This window comes from Procambarus clarkii, chromosome 64 (genome assembly GCF_040958095.1).
Source record: "Procambarus clarkii isolate CNS0578487 chromosome 64, FALCON_Pclarkii_2.0, whole genome shotgun sequence".
NCBI lineage: Eukaryota > Metazoa > Arthropoda > Malacostraca > Decapoda > Cambaridae > Procambarus > Procambarus clarkii.
Genome location: NC_091213.1, coordinates 17,235,185 through 17,253,710, shown reverse-complemented (window position 1 = coordinate 17,253,710; position 18,526 = coordinate 17,235,185). Strand labels below are relative to the sequence as shown.

Genomic DNA, 18,526 nt, shown 5'->3' with positions numbered 1-18,526 from the left:
ACCGCTGCTATAGTTCCTCAGTATGGGACTCACCGCTGCTATAGTTCCTCAGTGTGGGACTCACCGCTGCTATAGTTCCTCAGTGTGGGACTCACCGCTGCTATAGTTCCTCAGTGTGGGACTCACCGCTGCTATAGTTCCTCAGTATGGGACTCACCGCTGCTATAGTTCCTCAGTGTGGGACTCACCGCTGCTATAGTTCCTCAGTGTGGGACTCACCGCTGCTATAGTTCCTCAGTGTGGGACTCACCGCTGCTATAGTTCCTCAGTATGGGACTCACCGCTGCTATAGTTCCTCAGTATGGGACTCACCGCTGCTATAGTTCCTCAGTGTGGGACTCACCGCTGCTATAGTTCCTCAGTGTGGGACTCACCGCTGCTATAGTTCCTCAGTGTGGGACTCACCGCTGCAGGTGCCAGCTACTTATGGTACAAATTGTTTGTGTATGAGCGTCTTAAGAGCAGTATAACATCACAAAGACACAATGCATCTCGCCCCTGTCTTATTCTTGTTTACTGTTTCCTTGCTCCAAACTTGATTAATATCATTCCTGCCTGCACTAAGCTAATCCAACCCCTCTTCGTAATAGAATGTCGCATTTTGACGTATTTCCTATCTAAGACCAAATATTGTCGCACTAGGAAATAATAGTGGCTCGCGAAATTAACATTCAGCTCCGTTTTCTGTTTTGGGTCCTCTGGTAGGTTAGGATATGGGCACTTTAGTATGACAATTTCTTGACGTTGGGAAATCTTAGACAGACGGGCTGGCCTAATAATGTGTTCTCTTTACATCAAGAGCCTTAACTTTATCTTTACTGTCAGCAATGTTCCCACTAACCACTCCCATATAGTAAATTATTAACTTATCCTATTCTTAGCCAGAAAATCCTTCCCATATATTTATCATGCACATCCTCTCAAACAAGATCCTCTTACTTGCTTTTGCAGTTGCTTGTGTCACCTCCCTCGACCACTCGTCCTCGGACGCAGATAACGCATTAGAAGTTTTCACGACAGGGACACCATGTTTCTTTATGGTATTTTTAAAACCGTTATCCATTATGGCACGACGAGTTAGTGATTGTTTAAAGTCTGTCCTTGTTGTTCGCATGCTCCCTCAAGAGGATAACCTCCTGCTACATCTTGTTCAATAATGTCCTCAAACCACCACAGATCCGCCAGGCCGCCCACAGTACTCATCATGTTTAATGCACAAATAAGTAGTTTGCTGAGCCCACTCGTAAGGTGACATGTTAACTATTCCAGCTCTAACACGTTCACAGAAATGTCGAAAATACCAGAGGAAATCATAGTTCCCAGAAATCTCCTCTCGGACATGATTGAGCAGATTAAGGTAACGGCTGATGTGGAGAGTCGGAAGACAGATATCACCCAGTTCAACAAGGTCAGTGCAGGAGATGACAGTTATTATATCAGTTCACCGTTCAACGAAAGACCACCGTCTTTGAATTATTCCATTTTTTTTTTAGATATATACATAGATTTCAACTATTAAGTATCACATTTTTGTAGATGCCAATCGTCTAAGATGATCTGTATATTAGAATTCAACTTTTCAAAAATATTTCGTGAGTGTTCTCTAGATTTCGCTAATTTAGACGAGTCGGTGATAAGGCAGTCATCATGCATGTTCTGTTTAAACAAAACTGTTAGGAGTGTAATATAATGTTACGTCCTGCTCTCGCCCTTTCAGGAGAACCTGTGGAAGAAGCGGGGTCTGGCAGTGATGCCCATGTTGTGGCCATACGGCGTGAACCTGGTGATGCCCTTCAGTGCCATGGTCGCTGTGGACGCTCACGATGGCACCGTGACAATCTCTCACGGTGGCACTGAGATGGGGCAGGGTATCAACACTAAGGTCAGCTTGGCTCTTTCTCAGTTTGCTTGTGTCAAGCAGATGGACACAGATGCTTGTGTCCATCTGTCTGACTCTAGATCTTCATGTCCTGTTCACTTTTCATCTTCAACTTTGACACCACCGGAACATATTTACTAGTCAGTCCGCATCTCCATATATTGATCTCATACTTTTCTCGTGTTATAAAATTTTAGTGAGGATATTGTGTGTTGCAGACAGCCCAGTGTGCCGCGTATGAGCTCGGTGTTCCTCTGGAGTATGTGAGCGTAATGCCCACCACAACCCACACCAACCCCAACTCCACCTGCACTGGGGGCTCAACTGGCTCCGACACTGCTAGCTACGTGAGTCACAAGTCCTTGTGTATGTTCTATATGTTGCAGCCTGCATTATGGTCACATGCGATGTTAGCATCAACACGTTAACTCATATCGGCTCAACACTCGTTATAATAAAGGCTAATAGCGCTATTCTCACTCAGAGAGACTCATGAACGTCAGTGACATTAGTTCAGTCATTTTACACAAAGGATAGGCCTTCTTTTCCATGTGAGGCTGGAACACTGCAGCCTACTACCACATGAGTATCCCGAACACTATAATAGGCCTACTTCTATCGGAAAAAAAGACAGTATTACTAACATTTAATATAATATGTAGTTAATGTTACTGCGGATAGTGTACTAATTTATTCATTCAAAGAAAACGAGAATCCAGTGGAATTTTCCCCGGAAGAATATGGGAATATCATTGCCACGTCACTATTAAATTCACCAGTTGAAATATTAGAAATTTATCTTAAACAAAAATGTCTGGACTGTAAACATCATAAAAACATTTCCCATGAACGATCTCAATAATCAGTACTAAAACATCTTAAATATAAAACCTCCTTCCACTTCTTGATAAACGTCTGGACAAGACGCTCGATGCGTGAGTGGGAGGGAGGCGCCATTAAATTTAACGTAAATAAACATCTCGCTGGAGCTGCAATACGCTCCACAATTTTCCCTATAAACTCGGTGTTGTGGGGTGTAAACAGCGCCCATCATCAGTACAATCTTCATCTACAATAAGGGAAGTGTTCTTTATCCGATAACTCATTAAATCTTAGTCATTCCTGGCCAGTAATGTTAGGTAGATTAGGGTATACTGAAAGATTTGAAAGGCAAATGAAAGATTTGTCCGTAAGAGTATTATAGAATGTGCTGTAATGCAAATAACAAAATTCCGTAATATGAATATATAACAATAGTCTTTTCTTATTTACTTACTGAATGAACCTGAGTTAGTAACGGCTGGTTGTTGCTAAGCCGAGACTGTTCTCCAGGTGGTGGCCGAGGCATGCAAGATGATCAAGGAGCGATTGGAAGCCGTCAAGGAAGCAATGGGCGGCGGAGACGTATCGTGGCAGGAGCTGGTGCTCACAGCCTACAACCAGGGCGTGGATATCTCCCAGAGATACGTGTAAGGCAGAGTTGTTAGGCACAGTCTGTCACTGTGTTTCTCGTGTCTTGGGAGCTTTTCTTCTTAATGTCCACCGTATGTTTGTTTTCTATCACTGTGCATTGCATTATATTACACTGTGTCAACGGGCACTATATCAATGTGCATTTTTTTGCAGTAAACTGTACTATGTAGTAAGCAACTGAACAGAAAAAGAACCTTCATCAGGAATGTTTACATTTACGGAGATTTTGGCAACGGTCCCGGAGGCTAAGAAAGCATTGCAGGAAGTAATGCATGTAACCACTTCACAGAAAGCAGCAAGGAGCACTAGCCAACTGCTAGAAAGGCAATTAAAGTGCAGGGAAAGGGAAGGGAATGAAAAACCTTCATCCTCCAACTCGACCACCCCAGGATCAACCACAACAGCAGCAGCATAAATCATTCATTTCCTCACACCCGCTCACAGCTTGATAATACCTAACACCCCCCATGCATTTAATCCACACCCCACTCGTCTACTCTTCTTTCATATCCTCTCTGATCCTCTTCCCCTACTTCACCCCTAAATTCCCATAAAATAGTAAATAGCACCAAACCCCTTCAACTCCTTCACTATACAACTTTGTATAGTGAAGGAAGTGTATAGTTCCATCGTCCTCCATTCCCTTACAGGGAATGGAAGACGATGGAACTTACACGTAAGAATACAAAGAGAAAAGTGTGATAAATAGTCTTGTACACCGACATTTAATTACAGAAGGAATTACAAGCTTTCCAGGAAAACTTGTATGTAATTGTGTAAAAAAAAACGAAAAACGAAAGTGTCAAGAGTCATAACTTATGCAATACTCCCCAAGACTACTGTTTTCAAACAGCAGAGGAAAGGAAGAGAGCAAGGGTGAATACCCAAATTGACTGGGAATGGCTAGCTATTCAAGAAGCTGTCAAAAATGCAATGGATTTACTGAGTATATAACAGAAACATAAGGATGAGAGGACACTAGGTAAGAGCAGCAGTAATATATGATCCTCCACACAACGTCAGAAGACCGAGGCAGGAGTATGGCTGGAGCAATAGGCCAGTAATTTCTACCTCAGTTGCAAATGGGAATTAGTCGCGACTCTTAATCTTAATCATAAGGGGACTTCAATCAGGGTAAGAAAGATTTGAAGAATAAGGAGCTCCACAGAAAGATCTAAAAAGGTCTTTAGCTCTTTAGAAAGAGCTCTCGTGATGGAGAGCTAAATTCTTGGAAGTGAAAACAAGGAACTTCCTATGTATAACAATAGACCCACAAGACTGAGGATAGCAAAAAATGGCCTGATTTACCTGATATTCACAATGAATTAGCGAGATATAGAGGAACTGAAATTTCTAACCTTCCCTGGTAATAAGGGATCAGGGAAGGACCAAAGGACCACTGTGAGGCGGCATTTGAATACCTTGTAGCAAAAGCAATGCCCTCTTTGGTATTCAGACCTGGAGGTGAAAGATTGGCATATCAAAGATGAAAGTAAGAGGAAATGAGAGAACGTCTGTTAAAAATTCCATGAAAGATAGAACTCAAGGGAAAGTCAATACTGTAAATGATGGACTTCTTTAACGGGATTTGCTCACAGGCAGTCAGCAAATTAGCAGTTCAGAGGAAAGACAATAACTGATTTTGATTTAACAAAAGCTGTAAGGAAGCGACGTGCATTAGCACGAGGACAAAAAAAAAAAACTAAATAAAAGTATAGAGAAAATAGAGAGGGGTTTCATGGGGTCAGGAATGAATATCTCAGAGTGAGAAGTATGGCAGAAAATCAGCTAGGAATGGACATTCCAGCAGAAGCAAAGTTGATTCACAGCATCATCAAGATAAAACTACAGTTAAGTAGCACGGATTTTAAATAAAGATAGGAGAGGACTCATTCACTTGAAATAACAGAGAAGTGTACGAGAAACTCATCAAGAGACGTCAGGTCTTTATGGTTGTGCGAAGATAAGTTACTCATTTGAGAGGGATAGAAAAACTAAGAGGTGCTGGAGGTGGTATGAAATAAAATATCACCAAGAGGAGCAAAGCCTTGCATTAATTGCTTTCTATTTATATTTATAAGAGAGGGAATGTCTGTCCAAGGTTGGAGGCCAGGGGCTTAGGGCTCACCTCAACCAAACTACCCCCATGAGCATGTCGGGTAGGAGATCGTCATAGGCTAGTCAGAGAACTCTTACGTTAAAAACTTTAAAAAATATATCCCTTTATATAGAGATTCCAACCCCATGTGAGTTTTGTGGCATAAAGTCTGAAATATTGGTTGTGTTATCTGTACACTTATTCATCAGTTTGTGCTCTGTTATATAATTTTCCTGAGAAAAAGAGAGAGGCAGTTGGAGAGGAAGAAAGAACGGGAGGAGAGGTGAGAGACGGGTGGGGGGGGGGACTGTGAGAGAGGGGAGGAGAGGTGGATATGAGAGGGGAAAGAAAGGGAGAGATGGGATCTTGGGGAAAAAAGTTGGAGATGGGACTCGAGGGGGGCTGGAAGATATTGAAGAGCATCAAAAGCATTGCCCGTAGCGGCGGTTTCGTTGAGCAAAATTTGATTGAGTCTACTTTAATCAGTCACTGTCTTAAATGATAGCCCTGGTTGGTTTTGACTGGATCTGGCTCTTGACTTCTAATATTGCACAAATGTTTATGGTACAGTAACCATTTTGTCGCCAAAGGAATGGGCGGAGGGGGGGGGAACTTGATTGATGTGAACAAGTGGAGGAATGGGCATGGTCGGTGCAGAATAACATAAAGCATCCACAGTATGCAACAATAATAAAAAAACACTGATCTAAGTATGCGGAAAAACCACATGTGAAAAATATAGAATGCTTAACGCGTTTTCGGCTACATCGCCTTCATCAGAGCAAAGTAGAATGGAGGTGGAAACAGATTGATGATTGATAAAGATTAAGCCACCCAAAAGGTGGCACGGGCATGAATAGCCCGTAAGAGGTGGCCCTTTTGAGCCATTACCAGTATCAATAGCTGATACTGGAGATCTGTGGAGGTGCGACTGCACCCTGCGTGACGGGAGATGTCTCCCGCGTGTGATGAGGAAGATTGATTGATTGATGAAGATTAAGCCACCCAAAAGGTGGCACGGGCATGAATAGCCCGTAAGTGGTGGCCCTTTTGAGCCATTACCAGTATCAAGAGCTGATACTGGAGATCTGTGGAGGTGCGACTGCACCCTGCGTGACGGGAGATGTCTCCCGGACCAAATGGTGACCAAATGGTGGCCGAGGTGGAAACATTGTTGATCAGACCTTTATACCCGCCAGGGCAGATCACCTGACCACCAAGAAATGGTGAAGGAAAGGAAATGTAAGAAAGAAGGTAATTGCAGAGGGCCCATTGGCTCATTTAAGGCAGCTCCCATTAATAAACAGAACTGGAAGATATATAAAAGTGCTATACATAGTTAAATGGATGCTATATTGTATTGACGTGCTATATTGAGGCTTATATGGGGATCCAACTTGTAAATACCAGGGCTCACTTTAAGGCTGTTGTTACAGTATTTGATTAAAGCAGACTCGATCACATTTCGTTCAACAAAACCCTTACTTTTAACAATGCATTTTGCCCCCTCTGAAGTAGAGGGGGCAATCATTCATATGAATAGCATATGAATGATTGCACAAACTAGAATGCAAATACAATGCACTGGAGTGCTGAGCTGTACGAATAGCATATGAATGTTGTTTTAAACGCGAGGAAAGAGATTTGCCAGTCTGACCGATGTAAACACATGCACACTCATTACAAGGGATGGAGTACACACAACCTGCTACAGACGAGGGCGAGTTCTTAATTAACATGGACCTAACTGTATTATCATTTTTGAACACTGGGTTCATATTAAGGTTTTTCAGGGCTGGGGCCAGATATACTAGACTATCAGAATATGGTAATATCAACGAGTTTTTCAGTTCTGGTTTAGACTTGGGAGCTTGTTTGTAGAACGTCCTTTTTGCTTGACCAAACGCAAGATCCAATACCGATTTTGAGTATTTTAACTTTTTCCCAATTTCAAATATATTCGTTATTTCTTCATCAAAAAAATCCGGACTGTAAACCTTCAGGGCTCTGAGAAACATACCAGAAAAAACTGCCCGCTTAACCTGAATAGGATGATTTGAGTAAAAATGAACATACGAGCACACATTGGTAGGCTTCCTATATACACTGAATTTGAAACTGCTACCGATTCTATGAATCATGATCTCTAAAAATGGCAGAGCACCATTCATTTATTTTTCAATTGTGAACTGGTGCACAGGTGTACACCAGTGTACTCATGTACCCACATAAACTAGTGTACACCAGTGTACTCATGTACCCACATAAGCTAGTGTACTCTTTACAGATGTACACCAGTGTCCTCATATTCATCATTATACATCCGCCTAACAGCATCATTCTTACCAGTGTTTAAAACAGTCACTGTAGTCCTTCTGCATAGTGTCGCTGTGGTAGTCCTCCTGCACAGTGTCACTGTGGTAGTCCTCATGCATAGTGTCACTGTGGTAGTCCTCCTGCACAGTGTCACTGTTGTAGTCCTCCAGCATAATGTCACTGTGGTCCGTCTTCACTGTTTTGCTGTCACTGTTCTAATGCAACACAACACCAATGGTCCCACTTTTCTTCATCACTGTGGTTCTTACTTCACTACAGACCTTCATTCATTGTGCCACTTATGTATTCATTGCCTTACTGTACCCCCTTGTATTATTGTACCCCTTGTATCCCGGCACCCATTGTAATATTATTATACCCCTTGTATCTCTGTACCCCCTTGTATCTCTGTACCCCCTTGTATTATTGTACCCCTTGTATCTCTTTTCCACATGTATCTATGTACCCCCTTGTATTATTGTACCTCTTATATTATTGTACCCCTTGTATCTCTGCACCCCTTGTATCTCTGTACCCCCTTGTATTATTGTACCCTTTGTATTATAGTACCCCTTGTATGATTATACCCCTTATATCTCTGTACCCTTTGCATCACCACTGTACACCTAGCATCACCACTGTACCCCTAGCATCACCACTGTACCCCTAGCATCACCACTGTACCTCTAGCATCACCACTGTACCCCTAGCATCACTACATGCATAGGGAGCCGGTCGGCCGAGCGGACAGCACGTGGGACTTGTGATCCTGTGGTCCTGGGTTCGATCCCAGGCGCCGGCGAGAAACAATGGGCAGAGTTTCTTTCACCGTATGCCCCTGTTACCTAGCAGTAAAATAGGTACCTGGGTGTTAGTCAGCTGTCACGGGCTGCTTCCTGGGGGTGGAGGCCTGGTCGAGGACCGGGCCTCGGGGACACTAAAGCCCCGAAATCATCTCAAGATAACCTCAAGATCACTACTGTACCCTTTGCATCATCACTGTACTCCTTGCATCACCACTGTACCCTTTGCATCATCACTGTACTCCTTGCATCACTGCTGTACTCCTTACATCACCACTGTACTTCTTGCATCACCACTGTACCCTTTGCATCACCACTGTACCCTTTGCATCACCACTGTACTCCTTGCATTACCGCTGTACCCTATGCATCACCACTGTACTCCTTGCATTACCACTGTACCCTTTGCATCACCTCTGTACTCCTTGCATCATCACTGTACGCCATGGTATTATTGTACCCATTGCATCACCACTGTACCCTTTACATCACTACTGTACCCCTTGCATCACCGCTGTACACATTGCATCACCACTGTACCCCCTTGCATAATTACTGTACCCCTTGCATCACCACTGTACCCCTTACATCACTATGTCTCTTGCATCACTATACTCCTTGCATCACTGTTCCCCTTGCTACACTGAACCTATTGTATTACTGTTTCCCCATACTTCACTAGACCCATTGTATTACTCTACCCCCTTCCTTCACTAGACCCATTGTATTACTCTACCCCCCCCCCCCTTCCTTCACTGGATCCATTGTATTACTGTACCTCATTCCTCCCTGCTTGATATCTGCTTGTTGGGGTTCTGGGAGTTCGTCTACTACCCAAACCCGGCCCGAGCCCAGGCTTTTGCTTGGAGCGGCCCGCAGGCCCCCATACCCACCACAGCCCGGTTGGTCCGGCACTTCCTTTACAAAATTTAGTTTTCTCCTGAAGATATTCACATTGATCCCGCAATATTTCTTAAGCTCGCTTGGATGATGTTTAACAAACGTGGATCTCTGATGATTATAAAGTGTTCTCTGATTGTGCAGGCACTGAGAACAGGCACCCCTGTTCTTCACTGGTTCTATTCTGCATATTCTTCAATATCGTTCACCCAGTATGTTGTTATTTTACAGTGTAGATTTGGGACCTGGCCCTCCAGTATTTTCCACGTGTATATTATTTGATATCTCTCTCGTCTCCTTTCTTGTGAGTGCATTTGGAGAGCTTTGAGACGATCCCAATAATTTAGGTGCTTTATTGCGTTTATGCGTGCGTATATGTTCTCTGTACTCCCTCTATTTCAACAATCTCTCCTGCTTTGAAGGGGAAATTAAGTACTGAGCAGTACTCAAGACGGGACAGCACAAGCGATTTGAATAGTACAACCATTGTGATGGGATCCCTGGATATGAAATTTCTCGTAACCCATCCTATCATTTTTCTGGATGAAGCAATATTTGCTTGATTATGCTCCCTAAACGTTAGGTCGTCAAAAATAATTATTCCCAAATCCTTTACATGCGGTTTTCCTACTATGGACAGGTTTGATTGTGTTTTGTACCCTGAATTATGTTTAAGGTCCTCATTTTTACTGTACCTGAATACATGGAATTTATCACTGTTAAACAATTTTATTTTCTGCTGCCTAGTCGAAACATTGTTAATATCTGCTTTTAGTTTTTCAATGTCTTCAACAGAGGTAATTTTCATGCTGATTTTGGTGTTATCTGCAAAGGATGATACGAAGCAGTGACTTGTATTTGAGTCTGTATCTGATATGAGAATAAGGAAAAACAGTGGTGCAATAACTGTGCCCCTGAGGAACAGAGTTTTAAATGTGGTTTAACTCGATTTTATACGGTTGACTGTTACTCTTTCTGTTCTTTTCAACAGAAAACTGAGTATCCAGCGTCCTACTTTACCAGTTATTCCCACTGACCTCATTTTGTGTTCTATCACTCCATGGTCACCATGGTCACATTTATCGAATGTTTTTGCGAAGTTCTTGTATACCACATCTGCATTCTGTTTTTCTTCTAATGCCTCAGTGATTTTGTCGTAGAGGTCAAGTAACTGTGAGAGGCATGATCTTCCTGCTCTAAATCCATGTTGGCCTGGGTTGTGGAGGTCAATGGTTTCCATGAAAATAGAGACCTGACTCCTGATCACTCTTTCAAATACTTTTATTATGTGAGACGTTAGTGCAACTGGTCTGTAATTCTTTGCCAATGCTTTACTCCCTCCTTTGTGTAATGGGGATATGTCTGCTGATTTAAGCGTATCTGATATCCTCCCAATGTTTAAACTCTTCCTCCACACTATACTGAATGCTTGCGCTACTGGCACTTTGCATTTCTTTATTAAGTTTGAATTTCATGAGTCTGGCCCTGTTGAGTGCCTGGGCATGTTGTCAATTTCCCTTTCAAAAGCTGCCAAGCTCGTCTTGATATCAGTTATATTTACAGGGGGTTTGGATATCATGCATAAAGAAGTTGTCCAGATTTTCCACTTTCATGCTGTTTATTGGAGTGCTAAACATGTCCTCATACTGCTTATTTAGGATTTCACTAATTTCTTTGTCATCCTCCGTGAATGAACCTTCACTTGTACGAATAGGTCCAATACTGGCAGTGGTTTTAGCTTTAGATTTCGCATATGTGAAGAAATATTTTTTTATTTCTTGAATTGCTTTCTGTTTTAGTTGACTTTCTTCAATCTGATATTGATGTTTCAGTCTCTGTTCGATTTATTCAATTTCCTTATTTAAATTATTCCTTCTTTGTATGGAAAGTCGTGTGTGCTTAAGCATTTCCGTTATATTTTTTCTTCTTTTGTAGTGTCGTCTGCGTTCTCTTTGTATGTTGGACCGTTTTCTGGCTTTCCTCAAAGGAATATGTTTCAGACAGACTTCATATGCTTCAGAAGTCAGTTTTTCTATTCTTGTGTAGAATTTTTTTACTTAGAACAGTTTCCTATTTAATGTTTGTAAGGTCCCTGTTTATTTTCTCCCAGTCTATCCTTTTATTATTAAAATTTAGTTTACTGAATAACCCTTCTCACTTGTTGTTTATCTTAATTGGGCCTATTACAGTTATTAATGTTAGTTTGCACTTAAATGATCTTGTGGTTTGAGAATGTAGTGTCTGAGATTGTATGTGTCTGATTTGCTCAGCATTGTTCGTGAATATCAGGTCCAGCGTGTTTTCATTCCTAGTTTGATCTGTAATCTGCTGATTGAGCGAGAATTTTTCACAGAATCTCAGTAGTTCTCTGACTTGCAGTTGGTTATTTCCAGGTTGATTTCCTGCCGAATGTTATTGTTTGCTATTCTCCATTTTAAACTGGGTAGATTGAAGTCTCCAAGAAAGATAATATCTGGTACTGGGTATGCTAGGTTATCAAGAATATGCTAGGTTATCAAGGATAGTCTCTATTTTGTGTATCTGCTCAGTGAATTCCTCGACTGTTGCATCTGCCGGTTTGAATATTAGAATAATAATTAGAATTATATTTTCTACCTTGATTCCAAGTACCTGTACCACCTCATTTTTCGAGTTTATGAGCTCTGTGCATGCCAGTTCCTCCTTAATATACAGACCTACTCCTCCACTTGACCTAATTACTCTGTCACATTTATATAGATTATAATTTGGGATCCATATTTCACTATCCATGTAGTCTTTCGTGTGGGTTTCTGTAAATGCACCAAATATTGAGTTCGATTCTATTAGAAGGCCATATATGAACTTAACTTTATTTCTTGATTTTGACTTTAGGCCTTGTATGTTTGCAAATATGAATGATTTTCCATATTGTGTGTGTCACTTCTGGTGGGCTTTGGTAATTCTCCCCCCTCTCCACCCTGCTCCAGGGTGTGCAGTTATGGTAGTAGTTCATCCAGTTTTGGTAGTAGTACGGGTGTTGTGTGGTGTAGTACCTGTGTGCTTGATGATGACTTATATTCCAATCCTGTGGATATCTACCTATCCCTCTGTAATCCTGCAGTGGTTCTATCTGCCTGTTCCTCTCTCCTATATGTTCTACTCTGTTGCTGCCTGCCTCAAAAAAAAACAGTAATATTATATTGATCTTCCCGTCAATAACGCTGTGTACCTCTCACGTGGAATTCCGGGCACTGAAGATTGTATTTTTTTGGTCAGTAATTGTAAATTAACTTAGTTTAGGGAGGAAGTATCTGCACTCCATTCTAAAATGGCATGCAACGCCCGCCAACATGTTCCTGCATTTTCGAGGATGCAGAAAAGTGCATTTTGGATATTTTTCTCATATATGCAGATTCATTGTGCATAGAATTTACAAATATTCTCAGATTTTTTCCATGTAATTTATACCTGTGCCTGTCTTGTCAAACTCTTTATTAGAGTCATCTACGGTTTTTGTCCCAATTCCTTCGTTTATGCACTCTTTCCCACTGTTGCTCTCATTGCTTATATTACCTGACTCTGCAATATTGCTGCTGTTTTGTACCACAATATCCTCTCCCTCCACACTACTGCTGTGGTTCTCTAAACTACCAGTACCTGAGTTATTGTCGTTATCCAATGTTGTCTTTTCACAGTCCGCATTTATCGCTGGTAGTTTTTCTGTGAATGTTAATCTGTGTGCCTCGGGTATAACATTCATCAGTTGGGTTATCTTTTCTCTTATTAACCTGTCATTGTTGCAAATCCAGTATATTCCTTGTCTGTTTGTGCATGGTTTACATAATTCTGCACAGCTCAGGTGAAATCATGTGTTGCAGATTCAACATTTGACGCCTACAATACATCTTCCAAATGCTTTATAACACTTGCCACACACCTCCATTGTCTTATGTATTGTATTGTATTTGTGCTTCACCGTATGTATCCCTTGTTGACTTTAGTAATTTACTTTTTTATAATATTATATGTATATATTTATATTATATACGTTAATTTGTTCAAACTTTATGAGCAGGTACTTGTCGAATGGTAGAGAAAGATGGTCCCAGTGGGATGTACTTCACTGGACAAATTGTATTACAGTACCCCTTCCTTCACATGACCCATTGTATTACTGTACCCCTTTGCTTCACCGCTCCATCTTACAGGAATGGAGTGGACGAGGTGAAGGGTTACAGCGTGTTCGGTGTGGCGTGTACAGAGGTGGAGCTGGACCTGCTGACTGGACAATACCTGGTGAGTGGTGACTGGACAGTACCTGGTGAGTGGTGACTGGACAGTACCTGGTGAGTGGTGACTGGACAGTACCTGGTGAGTGGTGACCAGACAGTACCTGGTGAGTGGTGACCAGACAGTACCTGGTGAGTGGTGACCAGACAGTACCTGGTGAGTGGTGACCAGACAGTACCTGGTGAGTGGTGACCAGACAGTACTTGGTGAGTGGTGACCAGACAGTAACTGGTAAGTGGTGACCAGACAGTACTTATTGAGTGGTGACTGGACAGTACCTAGTAAGTGGTGACTGGACAGTACCTGGTGAGTGGTGACTGGACAGTACCTGGTGAGTGGTGACTGGACAGTACCTGGTGAGTGGTGACTGGACAGTACCTGGTGAGTGGTGACTGGACAGTACCTGGTGAGTGGTGATTGGATAGTACCTGAAGACTGGTGGCCTTCCATTACCTGGTGAGTGGTGTTGCACGTTTCCCTTTGCAAGTAAGTAGCAATCAAAGGAAGGCACCAAGCCGTGAAGGCTATGTAGCACCATCAAATGTGCAGGATATTGAAAAGGCGCAAAATATCACTAATATTTATGCCAATACGAGAGCAAAAGTGCAAAAGGCGAACGATATCAAAAAGAACCAATTCACCAGTGATACTATCGAAGGACAGATAACTGCGAGGGACTGTTGGCTAGCAAGACGAACGCACATCCTGGGAAAACAGAACATTCAACAAGGATATGCACGACCGTAAAAAGGACAATGCAGTTTGGACAATAAGGAGCAAGGCAGCAACCCATTAAATGTCCATGAATTAAACGTATATGGCCAAGACATAACCTCGCCAGAGCTGTTTCCCATAGCCAGTTACGGTGGTAGGAGGAAAGCCATAGGGACACGCTACCCTTAAGAGCATGTAGTTTGGTACCAATAACAGAAGACCAACGACCCTGCCAATGGGAGAATTGAAGACTGAATAACTGGATAGAAGTCGAAATAAATGTCATATTTTCCTTTACGGGAAATAGGACAAATGCGGATAGCCTCCTTATCGCCAACATTCGCACGCTCTTTTAAGGAAACACCCATTTCTGCTGGAGATAAACACCCAATGTTGAATTTCGACAAACCACAGGATGGTGCAGAGTATAACTCTTGGAAGAGTATAACTCAGGAAGAAAAGTGTTGAGTAGAGGGAACCGCCTCAGTGATGTCCAGTACTGCGACATTACTGGGGAAGGGAAGGTGTGGGAGTGGGTTCTTTGAGCTAATTAACTGTTGTTGTTGCTGTCAACTGAATGTGTTCCTCATGCACTAACACAGAGCCGTCTGTGTTAGGACATCCGATGTGACATCTGTGACCTTGTTGCGTCTTAAGGTCCCTCACCTGTCCCGGACACTAACAGGTGCCCAGCTACAGTTACAGCCAACACCCACCTGTGTGGGGACCCCTGGACATGTTGACAGGTGCTGTCTTGCCCGGAGGCCCCACTGGGAGAGACACGTGGCTCTGACCAAATATTTTGATCTTAAATATATTGATGAGAATTTGGTTATTGTTGATCTCTGGCTCCATTTTTACCTGCTTCAGTCTGTTGGCACGAATGGTACCCTCCCCCTCAGACAGTCTGGCATGCGCACTATCAAGGGTCAGCCTCGATATGTTGAACACCATGCAACGCTGCTTCACGTCGGTCAGGTTCCGCTTAAGGACCCCAAAAATGTCCAGATGAAACAAGTGTAGCTACTGTCGTTCTCCAGCACCATCTTACCATTAGAAGCAGTGATCTCCAAGATAGCAACGATGATAATGAGACCATTTAATGTGTCAGGGGCACTCCACGGTCCAGATGGACCCATCCACCCACTCACCTTCTCAGTAAACATACTATCCTCTAAAGTATTGTTTACAAAACTTTTGTGAGTCAATCTCCTGACTTTGGTTATCCTTGGAGTCAAATGTTCTTGGTTGCTCTTAATAGCCTCCCTGCTAGTTATTTATAGTTCCCAGTCATATTGGTAGTGCCTCTAATGGATAGTGAACGCTTGGTTCACAGTCATATTGGTAGTGCCTCTAATGACTCGTAGACGCTGGGTCACCAATCATATTGGCGTTGCCTCTATTGGCCCCGCGAACTCTTGGTCCCCAATAATATTAGTAGGGCTTCTCACGACTCATAGACGCTGGGTCCCCAGTCATACCGGCGTTGTCTCTAATGGCTCATAGACGTTGGGTCCCCAGCCATATTGGTGGTGACTCTAATGGATCGTAGATGCTAGGTCCCAAATCATATTGGCGCTGAATGTAATTGCTCGTGACCGCTGGGTCCCCAGTCATATTGGTGGTTCCTGTAATGGCTCATAGACACTGGGTCCCCAAACATGTGTGTTGTCTGTAATGTAATGGAGACAAAATTAAGCAACAAAGAGAAGGGTGGGCAGACTTCATTTGCTTAGACTGACAGAAAGCCTTTGATACAGTATCGCATAAGAGACTGTTACGAAAGTTGGAGAAATAGGCAGGAATAACAGGTAAGGTGTTCCAGTAGATAAGGGAGTATCTCAGCATCAGGAAACAGCAAGTAGCTCAAGTTACAGCCCCGCTCCTGTGCCAGGTAAGTCGACAACGGACTCACCATAGCCCGTGCTACTTGGAACAAAAAGTTCCAAGTAGCGAATCTTAAACAACAACAACAACAACAACAGCAAGTAGTTGTGAGGGGGAAGAACTCAGAGTGGCAAGATGTCACCAGCGGGGTCCTACAGGGCTCTGTACTTGGATCCATCCTGTTTCTGGTATATGTAAACGATCTTATAGAGAACATAGACTCAATCCTCTCAATATTTTTTGATGATATAAAAATTATGAGAAGAATCAAGACAGAGGTAGACAGACAGACTACAAGAAGACCTGGACAAATAAGAGGAAAAGTCTAGAAAATGGCTACTAAAGTTTAACTCAAGTGTAAAGTAATGTAACTAGGAGAAGTGTACAATCTAGGCGGTGAAATCCTTCAACAGTCAAGTGGAGAGAAAAATCTGGGGCTTGATATCACACCGAACTTGTAGCCCAGAAGCTCACGTCAAACGGATATCATCAGCGGCGTATGCTGGATTGGACAACATAAGAACTGCCTTTAGAAATTTGTAAAAAAAATCATTCAAAACTTATATACGGCATATGTCCGACTAACGCTGGAGTATCCAGCTCCAGCCTGGAGTATACAATTAATTAAACACAAAACAAAGTTAGAGAAGGTTCAAAGGTATGCCACCAGAGTAGTATCAGAGCTGAGAGGTGACACACACGGGTGTATGGCCACTCGCGCCACACACGGGTGTATGGCCACTCACGCCACACACGGGTGTATAGCCACTCACGCGACACACGGGTGTATGGCCACTCACGCGACACACGGGTGTATGGCGACACACGCGACTCACGGGTGTATGGCCACTCACGCGACACACGGGTGTATGGCCACACACGCGACTCACAGGTGTATGGCGACACACGGGTGTATGGCCACTCACGCGACACACGGGTGTATGGCCACTCACGCGACACACGGGTGTATGGCCACTCACGCCACACACGGGTGTATGGCCACTCACGCCACACACGGGTGTATGGCCACTCACGCCACACACGGGTGTATAGCCACTCACGCGACACACGGGTGTATGGCCACTCACGCGACACACGGGTGTATGGCCACACACGCGACTCACGGGTGTATGGCGACACACGGGTGTATGGCCACTCACGCGACACACGGGTGTATGGCCACTCACGCGACACACGGGTGTATGGCCACTCACGCCACACACGGGTGTATGGCCACTCACGCCACACACGGGTGTATGGCCACACACGCGACTCACGGGTGTATGGCGACACACGGGTGTATGGCCACTCACGCGACACACGGGTGTATGGCCACTCACGCTACACACGGGTGTATGGCCACTCACGCCACACACGGGTGTATGGCCACACACGCGACTCACGGGTGTATGGCGACACACGGGTGTATGGCCACTCACGCGACACACGGGTGTATGGCCACACACGCGACTCACGGGTGTATGGCGACACACGGGTGTATGGCCACACACGCGACTCACGGGTGTATGGCGACACACGGGTGTATGGCCACACACGCGACTCACGGGTGTATGGCCACACACGCGACTCACGGGTGTATGGCGACACACGGGTGTATAGCCACACACGCGACTCACGGGTGTATGGCCACACACGCGACACCCGGATATATGGCCACACACGTGCGACACACAGGTGTATTCCCGCACAACATATGGGTATGGCCACACACTGCTCAGGGGTGAATGGCTACTCATTACAAAGATATGGCCTCACAGCACACGGGTGTATGACAGCAACACTAGAGAGCATGGCCATACACAACACACTGGTGTATTGTTACACAAACAACACTGTTGGATAGCCACAAAACACACAGGTTTACGAGTACACGGGTGTATGTCACACAACACATGGGGTGTTTGTTCACACAAAACACGCGTGTATGAGAACACACAACACGCGTGTATTGCATCAAGCAATACACGGGTGTATGGCTACACACGCCACACACGGGTGTATAGCCACTCACGCGACACACGGGTGTATGGCCACTCACGCGACACACGGGTGTATGGCGACACACGCGACTCACGGGTGTATGGCCACTCACGCGACACACGGGTGTATGGCCACACACGCGACTCACGGGTGTATGGCGACACACGGGTGTATGGCCACTCA

General features: G+C 43.9%; 1 protein-coding gene across 2 annotated transcripts in view; it reads left to right on the top strand.

The window, feature by feature from the left end:
* LOC123769025 (xanthine dehydrogenase/oxidase) overlaps positions 1 to 18,526 on the top strand; it is a 170,241-nt gene that overhangs the window by 129,445 nt on the left and 22,270 nt on the right. For both annotated transcript variants that reach the window (XM_069309232.1, XM_069309233.1), the window contains 5 exons: positions 1,287 to 1,408; positions 1,718 to 1,882; positions 2,098 to 2,226; positions 3,212 to 3,348; positions 13,660 to 13,747. In XM_069309232.1, the coding sequence (XP_069165333.1) occupies positions 1,287 to 1,408; positions 1,718 to 1,882; positions 2,098 to 2,226; positions 3,212 to 3,348; positions 13,660 to 13,747 (641 nt within the window). The remainder of the gene's footprint in view (positions 1 to 1,286; positions 1,409 to 1,717; positions 1,883 to 2,097; positions 2,227 to 3,211; positions 3,349 to 13,659; positions 13,748 to 18,526) is intronic.